General features: G+C 41.3%; 1 protein-coding gene across 1 annotated transcript in view; it reads left to right on the top strand.

Moving 5' to 3' along the window:
• The window catches only part of DLEC1 (DLEC1 cilia and flagella associated protein), a 79,692-nt gene that overhangs the window by 23,325 nt on the left and 34,763 nt on the right, over positions 1-21,604 (top strand). The window contains exons 12-20 of the mRNA XM_070729882.1: positions 2,721-2,811; positions 4,928-5,090; positions 9,390-9,582; positions 11,243-11,301; positions 12,373-12,544; positions 15,033-15,126; positions 16,751-16,881; positions 18,962-19,120; positions 21,295-21,434. Of these exons, the coding sequence (XP_070585983.1) occupies positions 2,721-2,811; positions 4,928-5,090; positions 9,390-9,582; positions 11,243-11,301; positions 12,373-12,544; positions 15,033-15,126; positions 16,751-16,881; positions 18,962-19,120; positions 21,295-21,434 (1,202 nt within the window). The remainder of the gene's footprint in view (positions 1-2,720; positions 2,812-4,927; positions 5,091-9,389; positions 9,583-11,242; positions 11,302-12,372; positions 12,545-15,032; positions 15,127-16,750; positions 16,882-18,961; positions 19,121-21,294; positions 21,435-21,604) is intronic.

Raw genomic sequence — 21,604 nt, 5'->3', positions numbered from 1 at the left:
TTGTTTGTTTGTTTGTTTCTTGGTTGGTTGGTTGGTTGGTTGATTGATTGATTGATTGATTTGATTTGATTTGATTTGTATGCTGCCCCTCTCCGTAGACTGGGGCAGCTCACAACAGCAATAGAACAATTCATAACAAATCTAATAATTTAAAAAACATTTTAAAAACCCAATTATTAATCAGACATACATACAAACAAACATACCATACATAAATTGTATATTATTATTATATAGCATATAATAATAATCCAATACTAAAAACAGTTAAAAACCCATTATTATAAAAACCAAACATACATACAGACATACCATGCATAAAATTGTAAAGGCCTAGGGGGAGAGAGTATCTCAATTCCCCCATGCTTGGCGGCAGAGATGGGTTTTAAGCAGCTTACGAAAGGCAAGGAGGGTGGGGGCAATTCTAATCTCTGGGGCGAGTTGGCTCCAGAGGGCCGGGGCCGCCACAGAGAAGGCTCTTCCCCTGGGTCCCGCCAGGCGACATTGCTTAGTTGACGGGACCCGGAGAAGATCCACTCTGTGGAACCTAACTGGTCGCTGGGATTCGTGCGGCAGAAGGCGGTCTCGTAGATACCCTGGTCCGGTGCCATGAAGGGCTTTATAGGTGATGACCAACACTTTGAATTGTGACCGGAAATTGATGGGCAACCAATGCAGACTGCGGAGTGTTGGTGTAACATGAGCATACCTAGGGAAGCCCATGATTGCTCTCGCAGCTGCATTCTGCACGATCTGAAGTTTCCGAACACTTTTCAAAGGTAGCCCCATGTAGAGAGCATTACAGTAGTCGAGCCTCGAGGTGATGAGGGCATGAGTGACTGTGAGCAGTGACCCCCGGTCCAAATAGGGCCGCAATTGGTGCACCAGGCGAACCTGGGCAAACGCCCCCCTCGCCACAGCTGAAAGGTGGTTCTCTAATTTGAGCTGTGGATCGAGGAGGACGCCCAAGTTGCGGATGATAAGCAAATTTGATGAATAAAATAAAAAAGAGGAGAAAATAGAAAATTGCCCCCTTTCTTCTTTTCCATCTAGAAGTAATTTTGATAAACGTATTTCTGAGTTTTCTATGATATTAGAAGCTTACCATTAGGAAGAAAATAGGTTAACGCTTCTTGGTTAAAGTTGTCAATTAAAAACCATTCATTTAGCGACCATTCAATGTTATTACAGCACTAAACAAAAAGACTTCATGATCGGTCCTCAAAGTTGTGGCAGTTGTTCTGATCCCATGATTGCAATTTTGGTGCTTGGTTAACATGCTTGCAATTACAACAATCACAGGGTCCCATATATTATGTGACCTTTAGGGTCTCCAGCTTGGATGGGGGAGGGTTGGATTACATGACATTCAAGGTCCCTACAAGGTTAATCTACCGGACGAATCCCAGTGACCAATAAGGTCCCACAGAGTTGGCCTTCTCTGGGTCCCGTCGACTAAACAATGTCGTTTGGTGGGCCCCAGGGGAAGAGCCTTCTCTGTGGCAGCCCCGGCCTTCTGGAACCAACTCCCCCCGGAGATTAGAACTGCCCCCACCCTCCCTGTCTTTCGTAAACTACTCAAGACTCACTTATGCCACCAGGCATGGGGGAGTTAAGATATTCCTTCCCCCTAGGCCATTACAAGTTATGCATGGTATGTTTGTGTGTATGTTTGGTTTTATAATAAGGGTTTTTAGTTGTTTTATTAATTGGATTGTTACATGCTGTTTTTTATCATTGTTGTTAGCCGCCCCGAGTCTACGGAGAGGGGCGGCATACAAATCCAATAAATAAAATAAAATAAATAAAAATAATCTGTTAACTTCTGATCACCAATTGCAACCTTTGTTGCCTGTTTCTGACAAGTAGAGTCAATAGTAGAGCTAGCAGGAGGTCACAAATGGTGATGTCACATTTAACGACTGAGCAGGTTTCACTGAACCACAAGTGTTAGCGTGGTCACATGACCTTGTACTTTTACGACACTAACCAAATTTCCTGGTCTCAATTGCTGCAATTAACTGAAGATCTGTATTTTTAAAAAAGAATCAATCGCCTTGATAGCTGACTCAAAAGCATTAGGTAATCTGGAAATATAAGTTCTGGCATTACATTTTTAAAAGAGAAGTGGTACTGGTAGTCCTTGATTTACAACAATGGTCGTTCAGAGTTACAATGGCCCTGAAAAAAGTGAGTTATGACCATTTTTCAGACTTATAACCGCAGCATCTCCATGGTCACATAATTCACATTTGGATGCTTGATGATGCTCACATTTATGACAGTTGCAGTGTACCCGTATCATGTGATCCCTTTTGCGACCTTCTAATAGGCAAAGTCAATGGGGGAAACCAGATTCGTTTAACAACGGTGTTACTAATCTAACAACTGCAGGAATTCACTTAACAAATGTGGCAAAAAAAAGTTGTAAAGTGGGGCAAAACTCACTGAACCAATTTCTCACTTAGCAACATAAATTTTGGACTCAGTTATGGTCGTAAGTTGAGGATTACCTGCAGTAAGACAGTTGCAGCAAAATATATTTTAAAAAAACATTTATAGAATAAGAATTAGAAAGGTGTGGGAGCTACAGATCAGTAACTGGTTACTGAGAATTGCCTAATTACATCTTGGAGGAAATTTATTTGCCACTTTTATTTTCTTTTAAAAAATCATTACAATTGCTAGTGTTTTGATGACGCAGACATGTTCATTTTCAGGTAGTGTTCATGCCCATTTCTGCTGAAATCCTAACAGTGACATACATCACCGTTTGTGACAACTGCCATATCAACGAGATTACCGTGACAGGTTTGCCATTAATATAGCTTTTTTTTCCTATTAAATCTAAAATGTCTGATGTTTTGGCTAGAGGTTGGGCATCACTAATAGCAGTAGCATTTAGACTTATATACCGCTTCACATAGCGGTGGGTTCTAACTTGCATCGCTGCCAGTTCGCTTCTTTCTGTGCTGCATGGCCATACTTCTTGGCCAGTGCCAAAAATTAAAAATAAATACTAAATAAATAAAGCTAAAAACAAGTTTGTGACGCATGCACAGTGCCGGAAACTCATCTTCTGCATATGCGCAGAAGGAAAAAAAACTTGGGGAAAAATTCTCCCCCCAAAAAGTTGATAGCATCCACAGACCAACAAAACTGGTTCCATGATGTCACCTAATGGAGTTAGAGACACATCATTGTAGGATGCTAAGATGTCTGACTGCCTTTGCAATCTTTATTGCTTTTATACAGGTTTTCAGGCAGCGAAAGGCATTTTATTGGTGAATTCTCCTCGCTAATCCTTAGGAACATCCTGTTGATACAACCTAGATGAGATCACCTACCAGCCAAGGAAAGTGTCCTACATCATCCTGGCTATGTGAACTGGGTGAGATCATGTAGGTATAAGAGGCCTGTTTGAGGTAGGCAGTTTGTTGCACACAACCTCCATGTGGCCTCTATCTCTACAGTCACCATGACGTCACCAGTGGTTTTCTACCGGTTCTATAGAATTGGTGCGAACTAAAGCAAAGCGATGGGAGAATTTAGAGAAATTTAAAAAGCAGCAATAGAAAGCGCTCAGGCAGTAATAGTTTTGGGTTGGAAGGATGCAACAAAATGGACAATGCAAAATTGGTATAGGTACATGGTGGACCGTATTCAATTTTAAATTATGGATAAAAGGATAAATTCGGAAAATGAAACTGAGTTGGGACAACTGATGGGATGGTGGGACAAGGTAAGACGATATATGACGAGCAGAATCCGAGACCAAGCTACAAGAAATAAATTGGAATCACTCTATAATATGTAAATAGACATATTGCTCTTGGGCCTAGTGGACTATACAAGAAACACCCCTGATTTGGTGGTGGGGAATGTGTGTGTGTCTGGGTGGTGGGCACATTTCACTATGCACTGTTTTATGTTGTGTGTATATAAATTTGTTAAAAATTAATTAAAAAATAATTAATAAAAAATAGAATTGGTGCGAACTGGGAGGAACCCATCTCTGGCTTCACAGTGCTTTACAACCTTCTCTAAGCGGATTACAGATTCATTGTCCCCCCCCACTCAACAGTCTGGGTCCTCATTTTGCTGACTTCAGAAGGATGGAAGGCTGAATCTACCTTGGGTCAGTTAGGGTCGAACTGCTGGCAGTTGGCAGAATCAGCCTGCAATACTGCATTCTAGCCACTGCATCACCACAGTTCAAATAAGATCCGTTAACTGGCAGCATCAGGTTTGCAGCTGCTGTCCTCCTGGTGCAAATTAACAAAAGTACAAGCCAAGCTGAATAGATTCGCAAGAAATTTCATTCTTTAACCATAGCATTCGAGCCAGGATAATGTATGAGTAGTCCTTGAGTTATGGCCACAATTGAAACCAAAGTTTCTTTGCAACCAAGACAATTATTAAGAAAATTGCTATTTTTTTGCCATATTAAGCAAATTCACTGCAGTTTTTAAGTGGATTTCGTTCAATTACCAGGCGATGGGGAGTTCTAGTCTTGTCTTAGGCATGAAAGCTAGCGGGGGTGATTCTAGTCCCAGTCTCTCAGCCCAATCCACTTCACAAGGGCCACCTGCAATTTCCACTACCAGTTCGGGCGAATCAGCCCGAACCTGCTGAATACCACCTCTGTTCCTAATGATAATTGCAATCTGAAACTGAGACCAGTGACCTAGCGAGGGATCAGATCCTCCTGATGGGATGTATTTCAGCAGAAATGAGCCCACTCTCTGTGGGAATAATTTAATCAGAAGATCTGCAATGAGGAACTCCCCCCGCTGATGGCTTCTTGTGGCCCTCCATAAACCCACAAGATATTATGATAATTTGCATGGTTAGCTAATCATTTCATTCCTATATCTTTGTTGCAATATTTTTTTTAAAAAGACACTTGAATTCTGTTCATTCCCAGGAGTCGGAGAGCTGATAGCGTTGGAATTTTTGTCCGTTTCTGGTGGAGAGAGTGTCCCTCTGCCCGGCGAGCTTGTAGACCTTACCTCCCAGCATATTGTACGCTTTAAGCCACTGAATCCACATGCTGTGGCAGATAAAACACTGATTCTGAGAAATATAACGTATGTATGATGCTCACATTGCAAGTGCAAGAATGGGGAGATTTGGGCTGGTCTGCAGGATGTGGTGGGGAATAGACCCAGTTGCGTCCCCCCCCAATTGAAATGAGTGAGATTTAAATCGTGGCTTATCATTTAATGACCCCATAATCCCTTGCAATCTGATGGAATCTGGGCAACTGTATGGAGTTGAGTGCTTACTGCTTGGATACTACTTCCTGTCGCCCGTATGGAGTTATATTCTGCAGATACTGTATATTCTTATCATGCCCAAAGAGAGAAGTACAGTGTTCCCTCGATTTCCGCAGGGGATGCGTTCCGAGACTGCCCGCGAAAGTTGAATTTCCGCAAAGTAGAGATGCGGAAGTAAATACACCATTTTTGGCTGTGGACAGTATCACAAGCCTTCCCTTAACACTTTAAACCCCTAAATTACCATTTCCCATTCCCTTAACAACCATTTACTCACCATTATTACTGGTACTCACCATGGAATAAGACACTTAGTGATCCTGATATTTATAAACATAATTATTTATTAACAATAATTATTTTTTTTGTTATTTATTTGCAAAAATTATTAGTTTGGCGATGACATATGACATCATTGGGTGGGAAAAACCGTGGTATAGGAAAAAAACCATGAAGTATTTTTTAATTAATATTTTTTTAAAAACCGTGGTATAGGCTATTTGCAAAGTTCGAACCCGCGAAAATCGAGGGAACACTGTATTTGCCTCTACCTAGGATCGAACTCAGAGCCTCCTGATTGTGAGAACCTCTAGGCCACCGCATGGCTCAGATTTAAATTGTGACTATCTTCCAATAAATCACACTGATCCACACTGAGAACCAGTTTGGTGAGGTGGATAAAGCAATAGGCTAGAAAGCAAGAGATTGTGAATTCAAGTTCTGCATTATGCGTGAAAGCCCACTGGGGAATTTTGGGCCAATCACCAGCAGACTGTGAGTTCTAGTTCTATTTAGGCATGAAAGCTCCTAGACCAATCACTAGGAGACAGTGAGTTTGAGTTTGTTCTTCAGGTATGAAAATTGGCTGGGTGACTTTGGATCAATCACCAGGAGGCTGTGAGTTCTAATCCCATTTTAGATATGAGAACCGACTGGGTGATTTGGGGACAGTCATTCTCTATCAATTAATTTACCTGGCATCCGTATTGTTGTGGGAAAATAGGAGGAGGAAAAAGTATTAGGTATATTTGCTACCTTGATACCTTTATAAAAATAAAAAACGTAGGATTAATCTAAACAAAATGTTCCATTCTATTCTATCCTATTCTATCCCATTCTATTCTGCTATGCTATGCTACGCTGTGCTGTGTTCTGAGTCACTGTGAATAACTTAATTTATAATCCCCATAAAAATGAAGCTTGAAATATTTGCCCATCTTGTCCCAAAGTTGCTTTTCCAAAATGTATTTGGACTTCCTTTGTTTTTCCTTGAAGACATTTCTCTTCTGTCCATAACCAAAGAACACAGAAAGCACAAAGAACCCCTGATTGTGGCATATCAGGGTGAGGTTAAGTACAGACTCTGTGGCTTGAATTCCATAGAAAACATAAAGCTTCCTGTCTACTCTCTGCTAGACCAAATATGGCCCAGCCGATTAAGCTTGACAATGTCCAGATTTCCATGGGACAAATAGATAGAGGAACAAAAGAGTCCATGGGAACCATCCCATAATGATTTAACTGATGGCTCTATCTGGACATGCAACGACTGCTTTTAAGTCTGTACTCTCCTGCGTTGATTGATTAGGGTGTGTTGGGAAGGCATTTGCTGGCAGTCTAAACTGATTTCTTGATTAATTTCAGTGGTGAATTGCATTGCCACCCACTGCAGTTGCAAGGCTCTAGGTGGTTGCCAGGAATAAAGTCAATGAAAAACAAAAATAAAATGTAAAAAACTGCTATGGAAATAAAACCTAGAAGCCAATGTTTTCTATTTGTGTGAGAGTTGCTTCTTTTGATTAAATTACTTCAAGGATATACAAGCCATGGACATGAGGGAGAGTACAGGTAGTCCTCTGTTTTCAGTCTGGAAACCGAGGCCTTCTCTAACCAGAACATGAGCATATTGTTGTTGCTGTTCCTCTCTTTCCAGCATGGTTGAACCATAGATTGGCAATGGAGCTAACAGATTTTTGGGTCATAGCTCAGTGGCATAGCTCGTAGATCAACACTTGGCAAAGTCAGCCAGATCCAACTTTAGGTCTCACCTGCTTTGCTGTGAGACATTTGCATCAAGTTAGATGACCAACTTGGAGTTCTGGAATGCAACTTACTGGCTGTCTGGTGTCCTTTGGGAGTTAGGTGGCATATCAATTTAATGAATAGACAGACAGACAGACAGACAAATAAATAAATTCCTTCGGAGGAGCAGACTCTACTTACATAACCACTGTCTTGGTCCCACAGCTACAGGACTCACATGGATAGTTAAATAGAATAGAGTAGAATTATTTATTGGTAAAGTGTGATTAGACACTAGGAATTTGTCTTTGGTGCATATGCTCTCAGTGAACATAAAAAGTAAAATATATTCATCAAGAATCATAAGATACAACACTTAGTCATAGGATACTAATAAACAATCAAATCATACTAGGGAACAATAAAACAATACCAATTGTAAAGATATAAGCAACAAGGTTCCCCCCCATAAGTGGGAAGAGGTGGGAAATAGGAAGAATGAGAAGAATAATAGTAATACAGTCTTACTAAATACTAGTTTACTAGTCTTAGTAAATGATTTAACAGAGTTGTGGGAAATAGTTATTTAGCAGAGTGATGGCATTCAGGGAAAAACTCCTTTAGTTGATCTGGTGTGCAGAGCCTTATAGTGTCGTTTTGAGGGTAGGAGTTGAAATAATTTATGTCCAGGATATGATATGTCTGTAAATATTTTCACAGCTCTCTTTTTGACTTTGCAGTATACAGGTCCTCAATGGAAGGCAGATTGATAGCAATTGTTTTTTTCAGCAGTTCTGATTATCCTCTGAAGTCTCTGTCTGTCTTGTTTGGTTGTAAAGCCAAACCAGACAATTATGATGACAGATGACAGACTCAATAATTCTTCTGTAGAACTGAATCAGCAGCTCTTTGAGCAGTTTGAACTTTCTAAGCTGGTGCAGAAAGAACATTTTTATGGTGCTTCTTTGATGATATTTTTGTTGATAGGTGTCCACTTTAAGTCTTAAGATATGATGGAACCTAGAAACTTGGAGGACTCTGCTGTTGATACTGTGTTGTCTATATTATAAGATGATTTCTCCTAAAATCTACCACTATTTCTACAGTTTTGAGTGTATTTAGTTCAAGATTGCACCAAAAGGCTAGTTGTTCAATTTCCCATCTGTATGCAGATTCATCATTGTCTTGAATGAGGCCAATCACTGTTGTGTCATCTGCGAATTTCAGTACTTTAACAGAGGGGTCTTTTGAGATGCAGTCATTGTTATATAGAGAGAAGTAGAGAGAGCACAGTCTTGGTGGGGGCTATGCTAATTGTACGGGTGTCTGATGTGATTTGGCCTAGCTTTACCTGCTGCTTCCTGTCTGTTAGGAAGTTTATACTCTATTTACCTAAAAATAAGACACTGTCTTATATTTTTTTGAACCCTGAAATAAGCGCTTGGCCTTATTGGCCTAATTGGGCTTATTATCAGGGGATGTCTTTTGGGGAAAACGGTACAAGTGTGGCCAGGTACAGCTAGCTGATTTAGTTAATTTAAATGGCTTTTAACTGTCAAACACATGGTCCAAATTAGCTTACGTATAGGAAATTCCTTGCCTGGGGATTTTATACATCTCTTTCATTCAGAGAGGTTTATAGTTTTGAATGAATTAGATCCTCTTTCCTATTTACCCCTGTGATGCTGAATCCAAGATGGTTGAGAAATTCATTCTCACTGGGACTAGCTGTATTTTTCTCCTCCTCCTCCTCCTCCTCCTCGTTGTCTTCCTCCTCCTCCTCCTTTTATCCTGTTTTGATGCATCAGTGACTACCAAGTCTACAAGAAAAACAGCCAAGCTCAGAGGGCACTAAGGATCTCTCATTTCATCCATGAGCTACAAATATTCTCCTTAATCGATATTTTACTTGATAATTTTCTTCCATTTCTTACTTTATTAATTAAACTTCTATGCTGCCCCTCTCTGTGGATTGAGGGCGGCTCAAACACATCAAATAAAAAAACAATATACAATAACAATAACCTTGCAGGCTTGCAAGAAAAAGGACAGTTGTCTATGAATTTCTTTCTTGTTGTCTTTATGCAGCCACATAGAACTTCCTTTCTTCTGGCAGATAGTGAAGCCTAACCTGCACCCACTAACACTGGACGGAAAAATGGAGGATGAAAATTTAAAGTACAACCTGGATACAGAGACCGCTTTCTCTGTCATTCCTAATTCTGGGACTCTGCAGCCCCATTCCGACCATACGTTCACTCTCTCTTTCTCTCCACAGGAGGTATGGTTCCGTACCAGGCCTTCGTAAAAGACCCCAGTCTACATTGACTTCTTTGCAATAAATAATTAAATATTTTGCAAGGTCATGTAATTCAAAATAAACTTGAATTTAAATGCTAAGTATATGTACTGTAGAGATGAACCTATCTGTCATTCTGTTCCAAACAGTTTCCGCGTCCTCTTTCCTTAAGCTTGCTTTTTATTCATCCTGTTGGAAAGTTTAATTTGTTAACTTGTTGATATGTTTTGCAGAAGTAACTCTTGCAAAACTCAGTCCTTTAATAACACTTCCAGTTAAACCTGGCGTGGTTGTTTATTTTCAAAGCTTTGCACTTTCCAGACCCAGCACTTTATTGGCATGCACAGAAGCAAAAATAATCGCTGAAATCTATCTCATGCACATGTCCCCTCACAAGATTTTGCTTCCTGCGCATACTCAGAAGTAAAATGCCGCTGGGACACACATGCGCACATGCAACAGAAGCAAAGCTGGGCATGCAGCACACCAATAGCAACAGACTTGGGAATCCTCCCCTGGTGCTGTGTGGATTTACCCCCAATCTTAAATCCCAACTTCAGAGATAGACTGTTTCAATTGCGATAAACATTTACTGCTCTGTACCCTTAAAATATTATTATTATTATTATTATTATTATTATTATTATTATTATTATTAATTAAATTTGTATGCCGCCCCTCTCCGTAGACTCGGGGTGGCTCACAGCAGTAATAGAAAACAATGTACAATACAAATCTAATATTTAAAAACTAAAAACCCATAATTTAAAAAAGATGCACACAACATACCATACATAAACTATATAGGCCTGGGGAAGCTATCTCAGTTCCCCCATGCCTGACGGTAGAGGTGGGTTTTAAGAAGTTTAAAAAAGGCAAGGAGGGTGGGGGCAATCCTAATCTCTGGGGGGAGCTGGTTCCAGAGGGTCGGAGCCGCCACAGAGAAGGCTCTTCCCCTGGGTCCTGCCAGACGACATTGTTTTGTTGATGGGACCCGGAGAAGGCCAACTCTGTGGGACCTAACTGGTCGCTGGGATTTGTGCGGCAGAAGGCGGTCCCGGAGATATTCTGGTCCGATGCCATGAAGGGCTTTATAGGTCATAACCAACACTTTGAATTGTGACCGGAAACTGATCGGCAATTAATGCAAACTGCTGAGTGTTGGTGAAACATGGGCATACCTTGGGAAGCCCATGATTGCTCTCGCAGCTGCATTCTGCACGATCTAAAGTTTCTGAACACTCTTCAAAGGTAGCCCCATGTAGAGAGCATTACAGTAGTCGAACCTCGAGGTGATGAGGGCATGAGCGACTGTGAGCAGTGACTCCCGGTCCCGATAGGGCCGCAACTGGTGCACCAGGCGAACCTGGGCAAATGCCCCCATCGCCACAGCTGAAAGATGGTTCTCTAATGTAAGCTGTGGATCGAGGAGGATGCCCAAGTTGCGGACCCTCTCTGAGGGGGTCAGTAATTCCCCCCCCCAGGGTGATGGACGGACAGATGGAATTATCCTTGGGAGGCAAAACCCACAGCCACTCCGTCTTATCAGGGTTGAGTTTGAGTCTGTTGGCTCAATATGTGCAGTATATTTTTAAAAGTTCTTTGTATATAAACTAATCCCTATTTTTTTCCTCTGTTATAGCTACAGAACTACCACAGTGTGCTTCAAATAGTGCTGGAGGATATCCCAGCCTCACATTGGTAAGTTTTCATGATGCACCTCTGATCTGGATAGCTACCTATTATGGTATTCTTAGCCAATTAGACTTCCGATAGTCCTCAATATATAACTGCAGCTGAGCCTGGTATTATGATTGCAACTCATGCTGGTTGTCCCAAAGGTGCTTTTTCAAGAGGCAATTGGACTTTCTGGTTTTTCTTTGAAGACGTTTCACTTCTCCTCGAAGAGGTTTCTTTAGCTCTGACTGGATGGTGTGGAACGGAAGGATTTGAAGAGGAATACAAGTCCTTTCATTCCCCACCGTCCTAAATATGCCCATGTCTCATCAACACTTCGCTGACTGCATTGGCTGCCGATCAGTTTTCGGTCACAATTCGCAATGTTGGCTATGACCTATAAAGCCCTACATGGCATCGGACCAGAATACCTTCAGGACTGCCTTCTGCCGCACGAATCCCAGCGACCGATTAGGTCCCACAGAGTTGGCCTTCTCCAGTCCCACCGACAAAATAACGTCATCTGGCAGGACCCAGGGGAAGAGCCTTCTCTGTGGCGGCCCCAGCCCTCTGGAATCAACTCCCCCTGGAAATTAGGACTGCCCCCACCCTTCTTGCTTTTCGCAAACTTCTGAAAACCCACCTATGTCGCCAGGCTTGGGGAAATTGACATACCCCTAGCTGTTCCATTTCATGTATGGTTTGTTTTGATTGTATGACTGTTTTATAATGGGTTTTTAAAAATTGTTTTTAATATTAGATTTGTATTTCTGTTTTATTTGTTGTGAACCGCTCCGAGTCTTCGGAGAGGGGCGGTATACAAGTCTAATAAGTTGTTGTTATTATTATTATTATTATTATTATTATTATTATTATTATTATTATGCATGTAAAAGAAAAATGTATAAACAAATTAATAAATAAATTTTTTAAAAGTGAAAAAGATCATATTTCCTATACTATTTTAAAGTTTGCTAGCATATTGGTGAAGCAACTGTGCAAGTATAGTTTCTGATAAAGGAAAAATTACACTGGTGATGATGTTCCTTTTGGGATTCCTTTCCAAGAGCCATTTTAAGCCTATTCTTTATGTAGTCTTCAGAATTCAGACTGCTACGAAAATGGAGAACGGAGAAAAGAAGATGTGATTGTCTTAGAAATCGACATCAAAGGCTCCACTGAACCATTTCAGATTTTGTTGGAACCTTCTGCTATAATCATTCCAGGAGAAAACTACATTGGTGTGAATATTAGGAGAATATTTCAGGTAAATTTCCTTCCACATCCACCTTGAGTTTAGGAATTGACTGTGCAACTTAAATCTGTAAAAGAATGGTACCTCTGTATAATAAGGATAGCCAGTCCTCAACATACCACCACAATGGAGCCTCAAATTTCTGTTGCTAAGCAGAACACTTGTTGAGTGGATTTTGTGTGACCTCTTCCAGGTTTTTAAAGTAAATCCCCGCAGTTGTTAATTTAATAACAAGGTTGTTAAGTAAATCAGGCTTCCACACTGACTTCGCTTGGAAGAAGGTATTAAAAAGTGATCACATGACCCCAGGACACCGTAACCGTCATAAGTATGAGTCATTTGTCAAGCGTGTGAATTTTTATCACATGCCCAATGGTGTGTTAAAAACAGTAGTAAGTCACTTCTCTCAGTGCCATTGTAACTTTGAATGATCACTAAACAAACTGTTGCAAGTCAAGGACTACCTGTATATTAATCTGGAAATAATATTTCAAAACAATTTATGCTGGACAGATAACTTGATGATTGCCTGGGTTTGCTTTTATTCTTCCCTTCTATACAGATAGTCCTCGACTTACGACCACAATGAAGCCCAAATTTTCTGTTGTTAAGTGAGACATTTGTTAAGTGAATTTTGTCCCATTTTATGATTTTTTTCTTGTCACAGTTGTGAATCACTGCAGTTGATAAGTTAGTAACTCGGTTGTTAAGTGAATCAAGCTTCCCAATTGAGTTTTGCTTGTCAAAAAGTCAGAAAAGGGGATCATGATATAGCAGCCATCATAAATATGAACCAGTTGCAAAGCACCTGAATTTTGATCACCTAACCAGGTGGATGCTACAAAGGTTGTAACTGTGAAAAATGGTCATAAGTCTTTTTTTCACTGCTGTTGTAACTTTGAAAGGTCCCTGAATGAACTGTTGTAACTCGAGGACTGACTGTGCTTTTCATTTACATTACAACCCTGCATCAATCTAAATCTTGAATTCATGTTGTCAAATGAAGTTCTGGAGATCTAACCTTAGTTAGACACAAAGATACCCTGGTTGCAAGATTGATGTAGGCTGATCAGAAGGAGTGTCACGCATGTCCCCGTCGGATCTTGAATCTTGAAATTGGAGCCGATGGAGATCGAGAAGGTGGATTTGTTGGCTCCTCATCTGGTGGGGTATTCTCATTTTTCCAGTACAGTAATACCTTGTCTTACGAACTTAATTGTTTCCTGGAGGAGGTACGTAAGGCGAAAAGTTTGTAAGACGAAACATTGTTTCCCATAGGAAACAATGTAAAATGAATTAATGCGTGCAAACAAAATAAACTCAAAAAACTGCCGCGGTCACCTTTTGAAACAGCCGGGCGCTTCTTAGCGTTTTCCCAATGCCGAACCCGGAAGTTTGGCTCGAGTTCGGGTGGCCGCGAGAAGCCCCGCCGCCCGGCTGTCGCGTTTTGAAAGAGACAGGGGGCTTCTCGGCGCTCTCCCGAACGCTGAACCCGGAAGTTCGGCTCGGCATTCGTGTTCAGGAGGACGCTGAGAGGCCCTGCCGCCCGGCTGTCAGTTTTTCAAAAGAGCAATCAAACAGTCGGGCGGCGGGGCTTCTCGGCAGCCTCCCGAACACTGAACCCGGAGGTTCGGCAAAAGTTCGGGTTTGGTGTTCGGGTTCAGAAGGACGCCGAGAAGCCCCCTGGCTTTTTCAAAAGGCGACAGCCGGGCGGTGGGGCTTCTCGGCGGCCACCCAAACCCGAACTTTTGCTGAACTTCCGGGTTTGGCGTTCGGGCGGCGGGTTCATAAGACGGAAAAAGTTTGGAAGAAGAGGCAAAAAATTTCCAAACCCCGGGTTCGTATCTCGGATTGTTCGTATGGCGAGGGGTTCGTATGACGAGGTACCACTGTATTTGGTTTCAGGTCTATATTTTGTTTAATTATCTTTTCCACCCAGATACCTATTTTCTTGCAATATGTTCTTGCTTTGATAAAAGTTCACCACATATGATAGTAAGTACCTATAGTCTGATTGCATTTCCAGCATTCGCCAGACAGATTACTGTACTGAACATTTTTGCTAGTCTTGCCGGTGGTAAGTACCTGAAGTAACTTATTCTTGCCTCTTGTACTTACAACCACAGTAACATTCCCATCGTTACGTGAGCAAAATTTAAGTGCTTGGCAACTGGTATGTATTTATGATGATTACAGTGTCTTGGGGTCATTGTATTACAATGTCTTGGGGTCACTTTCACACAGACTGAAAGGGGGAAGCTGGATTTGCTTAATGACTGCATGATTCACTTAACGAATGCAGCGATTCATTTAACAGCCATGGCAAACAAAGCAATAAAATTGGCCACGACTCATTTAGCAACCACCTTGCTTAACCATGGAAACTCTGGTCCTAATGGTGACCATAGCTTGAAGTACAATCTGTGTTTTAATTAAATGAAAATGAAGACTTTTGTCCTGCATGAGGAGACTAACTGCTCCTTCATTTCTGGAATTGTAGATGCTTAATAACAGCACCTCTGCCGTCACATTTAGATGGGGGAAAATCTTTGACTGCGACATAGTGGAAGTTGAACCTTCTACCGGAAAGTTAGGTAAAAAATATTTTTATTGTTGCTTATAATAAAGAGAATATTAAAATAAGGAAACTTGGTAAGACCACATTTGGAATACTACATCCAGTTTTGGTCCCCCCCCCGATATAAAAAAAGAGGTGGGGACTCTAGAAAGAGTTAAGAGAAGAGCAACAAAGATGATTGGAGGCCTAGAGGTTAAACCACATGATGAATAATTAAGGGAACTGGGAATTTGCAGCGAAGGCGGAGGAAGTTTGGGTATAATGGGGTCACTTTATTAAATCATTATTAATTAATTAATTAACCAAGACCAGAATATCCCCGAGACCGCCTCCTGCCGCACGAATCCCAGCGACCGATTAGGTCCCACAGAGTGGGCCTTCTCCGGGTCCCGTCAACTAAACAATGTCGGTTGGCGGGCCCCAGGGGAAGAGCCTTCTCTGTGGCGGCACCGGCCCTCTGGAACCAACTCCCCCGGAGATTAGGACTGCCCCTACTCTTCCTGCCTTCCGTAAACTCCTTAAAACCCACCTCTGCCGTCAGGCATGGGGGAACTGAAACATCTCCCCCTGGGCATGTTTAATTTATGCATGGTATGTCTGTGTGTGCGTCTGTTAGCATATGGGGTTTTTTAAATATTTAAATATTTTTAAATTTGTCTGTTTACTTATGATTTGTTTCTACATGTTGTGAGCCGCCCCGAGTCTTCGGAGAGGGGCAGCATACAAATCTAAGTAATTAATTAATAAATTAATAAATAAATAAACAAACAAACAAACAAACAAATAAACAAATAAATAAATAAATAAATAAATAAATAAATTAAACCACGTGACCTGCAGGGGTGCATAAATCAAAATGGGGGTAGAGTCAACTATCACCAACATTTTCTGAGCAACTCTCAGGCGAAAGCTCCTTGCCTGGGTGTAGGGGAGTGGTATCCTTACACCTGCCCCCTCCCCCATGCCACGCCCTCCCGGCATGTGGGATGGTTCGCCCCTGGTCTCTGGTAAGCCCCAGCCAGCGAGCCCCAGGTGCGGCCCCCTTCCCATACCCAAGCCGGTCGAGCCCTGTAATACGAGAAGGAGGTCGTCCCTCACCTTGCTAGAGGTGCCCCTAAAGGAGATCACACAGTTGCTGCTTACGCCCATTTCCGCCCCCTTTCGCGCCCCCCCCCCAATGACCTTGGGGGGGAACTAGTTGGTGAGTACACCCCCTAACCACACTCCCACGCAGAGAGTGGAGTAGTGCGGAAGAACGGACTTCTGGTTTGCTTGTTGTGCTGTTTTTCACACTCCAGAGCAGCAGGGGAACATCCTGAAACCCCAGAGTGAAAAACACCACAACGGCAAACTGGAAGTCCGTTTTCTGAACTTCTGGTTTTCCTGTAGGACTATTTTTTGCACTCCAGAGTCTTCAGGGAAGGTTCCCTGAAGACTCCAGAGGGCGAAATCTTCTGTACTCTCCAATATGGCTCTGCTTGCAACCTGTGGCTTTTGTGACACAGGTACGCCATCACAGAGATAAGGTTTTTTGCTGATTTTAATTTGGGAAAAATTGTTGGGTTTTTTGGTCTTTTTTTTTTTAAAAAAATGGCATTATTTCCACCCCAAAATAAGTGTAAGTGGCTTGTCTTTTCTAGGTGCAGGCAGAAGTCGTATGTTTGAATTTGTGATCACAGGAGGGAAACCGGGCCGTTCCTGTCACAAGCTGGAATGTGAAATCACTCACTCGCAGGAGCCTATCTTTTTGTACATCGAGGCTGACTTTAAGGTAGGAATGTCTTCACCAGGTTTCGCCTCACGACATCCACCCTATGGTTACTTTGACTAGCAATTCTGAGAGTTGTCATCATGCTTTATCGGGCATGTATTTATTATGCATGAATTTATAAGGATACCAGATTTAAATATATGAAATGTCTTATTATTTTGCTGTACCAAACATACACACAAACATACTATGCATAACTTGTAATGGCCTAGGGGGAAGGAATATCTCAACTCCCCCATGCCTAGTGGTATAAGTGAGTCTTGAGTAGTTTACGAAAGACAGGGAGGGTGGGGGCAGTTCTAATCTCCGGGTGGAGTTGGTTCCAGAGGGCTGGGGCCACCACAAAGAAGGCTCTTCCCCTGGGGCCCGCCAAATGACATTGTTTAGTCGACAGGACCCGGAGAAGGCCAACTCTGTGGGACCTAATCGGTCGCTGGGATTCATGCGGTAGCAGGTGGTTCCGGAGGTAATCTGGTCCAATGCCATGTAGGGCTTTAAAGGCAATAAATAAACAAACAAGTAAATAAATAAATACATACATACATACATACATACATACATACATACATACATACATACATACATACATATTCCCCGCATCGGTTCACAAGAATGAACAAACAGAATACCAACTAAAATCTGGAACATATAGTTTATGCATGGTATTTTGTGTGTATGTTTTTTTAAATGGGTTTTTACATATTTTTATGTATTAGATTTGTACTGTACATTGTTTTGATTGTGTATTGTTGTGAGCCTCCTCGAGTCTGCGGAGAGGGGCAGCATACAAATCCAATCAATCAACCAACCAACCAACCAACCAACCAACCAACCAACCAACAAACAAACAAACAAACAAACAAACAAACAAACAAATAAATAAAATACACACATAAATAAATCATACATACATACATACATACATACATACATACATACATACATTTATTTATTGGATTTGTATGCCGCCCCTCTCCGCATACATACATACATTTGCAAAGGTGAACACAGGGAAACTAAGGATCAGAATGAAGTAAGACTTGCAATAAATATCAAAAACAGTACAAACATTTATTTCGACATATAAATAACAAGGAAAAAAAATCATGGAAACAGTCTATCTAAAGAGAGAAGACGGCAAGAAAGTAACAAGCAGTAGAGAGAAAGCCGAGCTGCTTAACTCATTCTTTTCATTGGTCTTCATGCAAAAGGAAATCATAGCCCCACCTACCAAAAACCTATGTACAGTTTTATTTATTGGTTTGTTTGTGTGTTTGTTTGTGAAGCATGTATAACATAATAGAAATAAGTATAAACATGACTATGAATACAGGAAATGGATACAAATAAATGGGGACATTAGGATAGGGACAGTAGGCAGGCTGCTGCACTTACTCATGCCCCTTACAGACCTATTAGAAATGGGGTGAGGTCAACAGTAGACAGTCTAAGGTTAAAATTATGGGGGTTTGGGGACGTAACTAAAGAGTCAGGTAGTGCGTTCCAGGCATTGACCACTCTGTTGCTGAAGTTGTATTTTCTGCAATCAAGTTTGGAGCGGTTCACTTTAAGTTTGTATCTGTTGTGTGCTTATTTTTGTGGTTAAAGCTGAAGTAGTGGAAATACAGTAGTTGTAAAAGACAGAAATGGAAAAATTAAAATAAGCAAAGAAATGACAAGAGGACACCTGATATCTGACCTTGACAAATATAAATCATCAGTACCTCGTGGATTGCATCCCAGAGTTCTAAAGGAGTTGACAAATGTTATCTCAGAACCATTTTACCATATCTTTCAAAAATCCCGAGGAACCATGGCATGCCAAGAAATGAAGGGTAGGGTAAAACTTCGGGGCAGAGTAGTCCTCAAGATTTGTTCCCAAAAATTAAAGATGACAGTGACTCACATTAAAAAACGGTCAGCGCTTTGATTGTGGCCACCATCTTGATTTGTTGTTTTTTTTACCCTACTCTGCAGACAGCTCTGAAAGTGATTACATCCGTCACACAAAGAAAGAAATGTCAAAAAATAATAATAGGATAAATTTCTTTCAACATGTAATTGACCTAATTTTTCCTAGGGTCCTGTTTTTTCTATTGACGTGACGTCCATCGATATGGGTCTGATTAAACTGGGAGAAAAGGTGACCTGCGCTTTGGAAATAGAAAACTTAAGTCAGCTGCCAGGAAAATGGAAAATTCAAGAAAAATCTACCTGCATAACAGAAAGAGGCGAGGAGGTAATGTTGTTCCATGAGGTTTCTCATCTTATTTCCCTAAATCTGTCTTCTGCTTCACTGACCAGTGAAGTGGTCAGATCACAGCCAAAATATTCCACCTTAACTTTGCCTCCTTCGATGCCCTGTGGCCGGACATGGGTTTAAATTGGAAAACTCTCTAATGAAAAACACTAATCGAGCCATCCTCAATGTCAGGGGTCGCCACACTTGGAAACTTTAAGACTTGTGGACTTCAACTGGCAGAATTCAATGTCTTAAAGTTGCCAAGTGTGGGGATCCCTGCAAAAGCTGATACTGGTAGTCCTTGACCTACGACAGTTCATTTAGTGACTATTTTAAGACTTGTGGACTTCAACTGGCAGAATTCAATGTCTTAAAGTTGCCAAGTGTGGGGATCCCTGCAAAAGCTGATACTGGTAGTCCTTGACCTACGACAGTTCATTAAAATGACTATTTTAAGACTTGTGGACTTCAACTGGCAGAATTCAATGTCTTAAAGTTGCCAAGTGTGGGGATCCCTGCAAAAGCTGATACTGGTAGTCCTTGACCTACGACAGTTCATTTAGTGACTATTTTAAGACTTGTGGACTTCAACTGGCAGAATTCAATGTCTTAAAGTTGCCAAGTGTGGGGATCCCTGCAAAAGCTGATACTGGTAGTCCTTGACCTACGACAGTTCATTTAGTGACTATTTTAAGACTTGTGGACTTCAACTGGCAGAATTCAATGTCTTAAAGTTGCCACGTGTGGGGATCCCTGCAAAAGCTGATACTGGTAGTCCTTGACCTACGACAGTTCATTTAGTGACTATTTTAAGACTTGTGGACTTCAACTGGCAGAATTCAATGTCTTAAAGTTGCCAAGTGTGGGGATCCCTGCAAAAGCTGATACTGGTAGTCCTTGACCTACGACAGTTCATTTAGTGACTATTTTAAGACTTGTGGACTTCAACTGGCAGAATTCAATGTCTTAAAGTTGCCAAGTGTGGGGATCCCTGCAAAAGCTGATACTGGTAGTCCTTGACCTACGACAGTTCATTTAGTGACTATTTTAAGACTTGTGGACTTCAACTGGCAGAATTCAATGTCTTAAAGTTGCCAAGTGTGGGGATCCCTGCAAAAGCTGATACTGGTAGTCCTTGACCTACGACAGTTCATTTAGTGACTATTTTAAGACTTGTGGACTTCAACTGGCAGAATTCAATGTGTTAAAGTTGCCAAGTGTGGGGATCCCTGCAAAAGCTGATACTGGTAGTCCTTGACCTACGACAGTTCATTTAGTGACTATTTTAAGACTTGTGGACTTCAACTGGCAGAATTCAATGTCTTAAAGTTGCCACGTGTGGGGATCCCTGCAAAAGCTGATACTGGTAGTCCTTGACCTACGACAGTTCATTTAGTGACTATTTTAAGACTTGTGGACTTCAACTGGCAGAATTCAATGTCTTAAAGTTGCCAAGTGTGGGGATCCCTGCAAAAGCTGATACTGGTAGTCCTTGACCTACGACAGTTCATTTAGTGACTATTTTAAGACTTGTGGACTTCAACTGGCAGAATTCAATGTGTTAAAGTTGCCAAGTGTGGGGATCCCTGCAAAAGCTGATACTGGTAGTCCTTGACCTACGACAGTTCATTTAGTGACTATTTGAAATTACAACAACTGAAAAGAACTGACAAACGACCATTATTCACATTTATGACCTTTGTGATAGTCCCATAATCACATGATCGGGACTGAAATGCTACTGGTTCAGTAGCATTTTAATCCTCTGCACATGCGCAAAGCCTTCTGCACATGTGCAGAGGGTGAAAAAGCGCACACTTCCGAATCAGTAGGGAAGTTAAGTAGATTTCACCGCTGCACATGAAACAAGTTCAGATGATTGCTGTGTCCCTGGGGTCATCTTTTGTGAACTGACAATCAGTCACTTAACTGTGTTACCAGCTTAACAAATTGCAGTGATTCACTTAACAACTGTGGCAAGAAAGGATAAAAAATGGTGCAACATTTGTCACTTAACTAATGTCTCACTTAGCAATAGAAATTTTGGAGTCGATTGTGGTCATAATTCGAGGACTGCCTGTACTCTGGTTTGTTTGAACAATATATCCCATATTTTCCCAAACGATTTTGAGGGTTCTGGATTATATGAGCATTCAATTTTCTTTCTGCAGGCTTCTGCATTCAAAATTCAGCCTTCCAGTGGAGAATTGTGCCCTCTTGGCAAATGCCGTGTCTCAGTACTCTTTACATCATATATGTGTCAAAATCTCCAAACTACATTAGAGTTGGATGTGGAAAACGGAGTTGGAAGGTAAACAAAAAGAAGAAAAGTCATTGCAATTTCTGAGAATCAAATTTTTCCAGCAAATTCAGTTGATCAAAATCTTTGAACCGCTGTATAGAAAGGAAGGTTAGCTGCCACATTGAAAGTTTATATGTTTATTTTATTTTATTATAGGCCACCAGAATCTCAAAAGTGGC

The sequence above is a fragment of the Erythrolamprus reginae genome, chromosome Z (genome assembly GCF_031021105.1).
Source record: "Erythrolamprus reginae isolate rEryReg1 chromosome Z, rEryReg1.hap1, whole genome shotgun sequence".
Lineage (NCBI taxonomy): Eukaryota > Metazoa > Chordata > Lepidosauria > Squamata > Dipsadidae > Erythrolamprus > Erythrolamprus reginae.
Note: the sequence above shows the minus strand (reverse complement) of the source record. Positions and strands in the feature narration are given on the sequence as shown.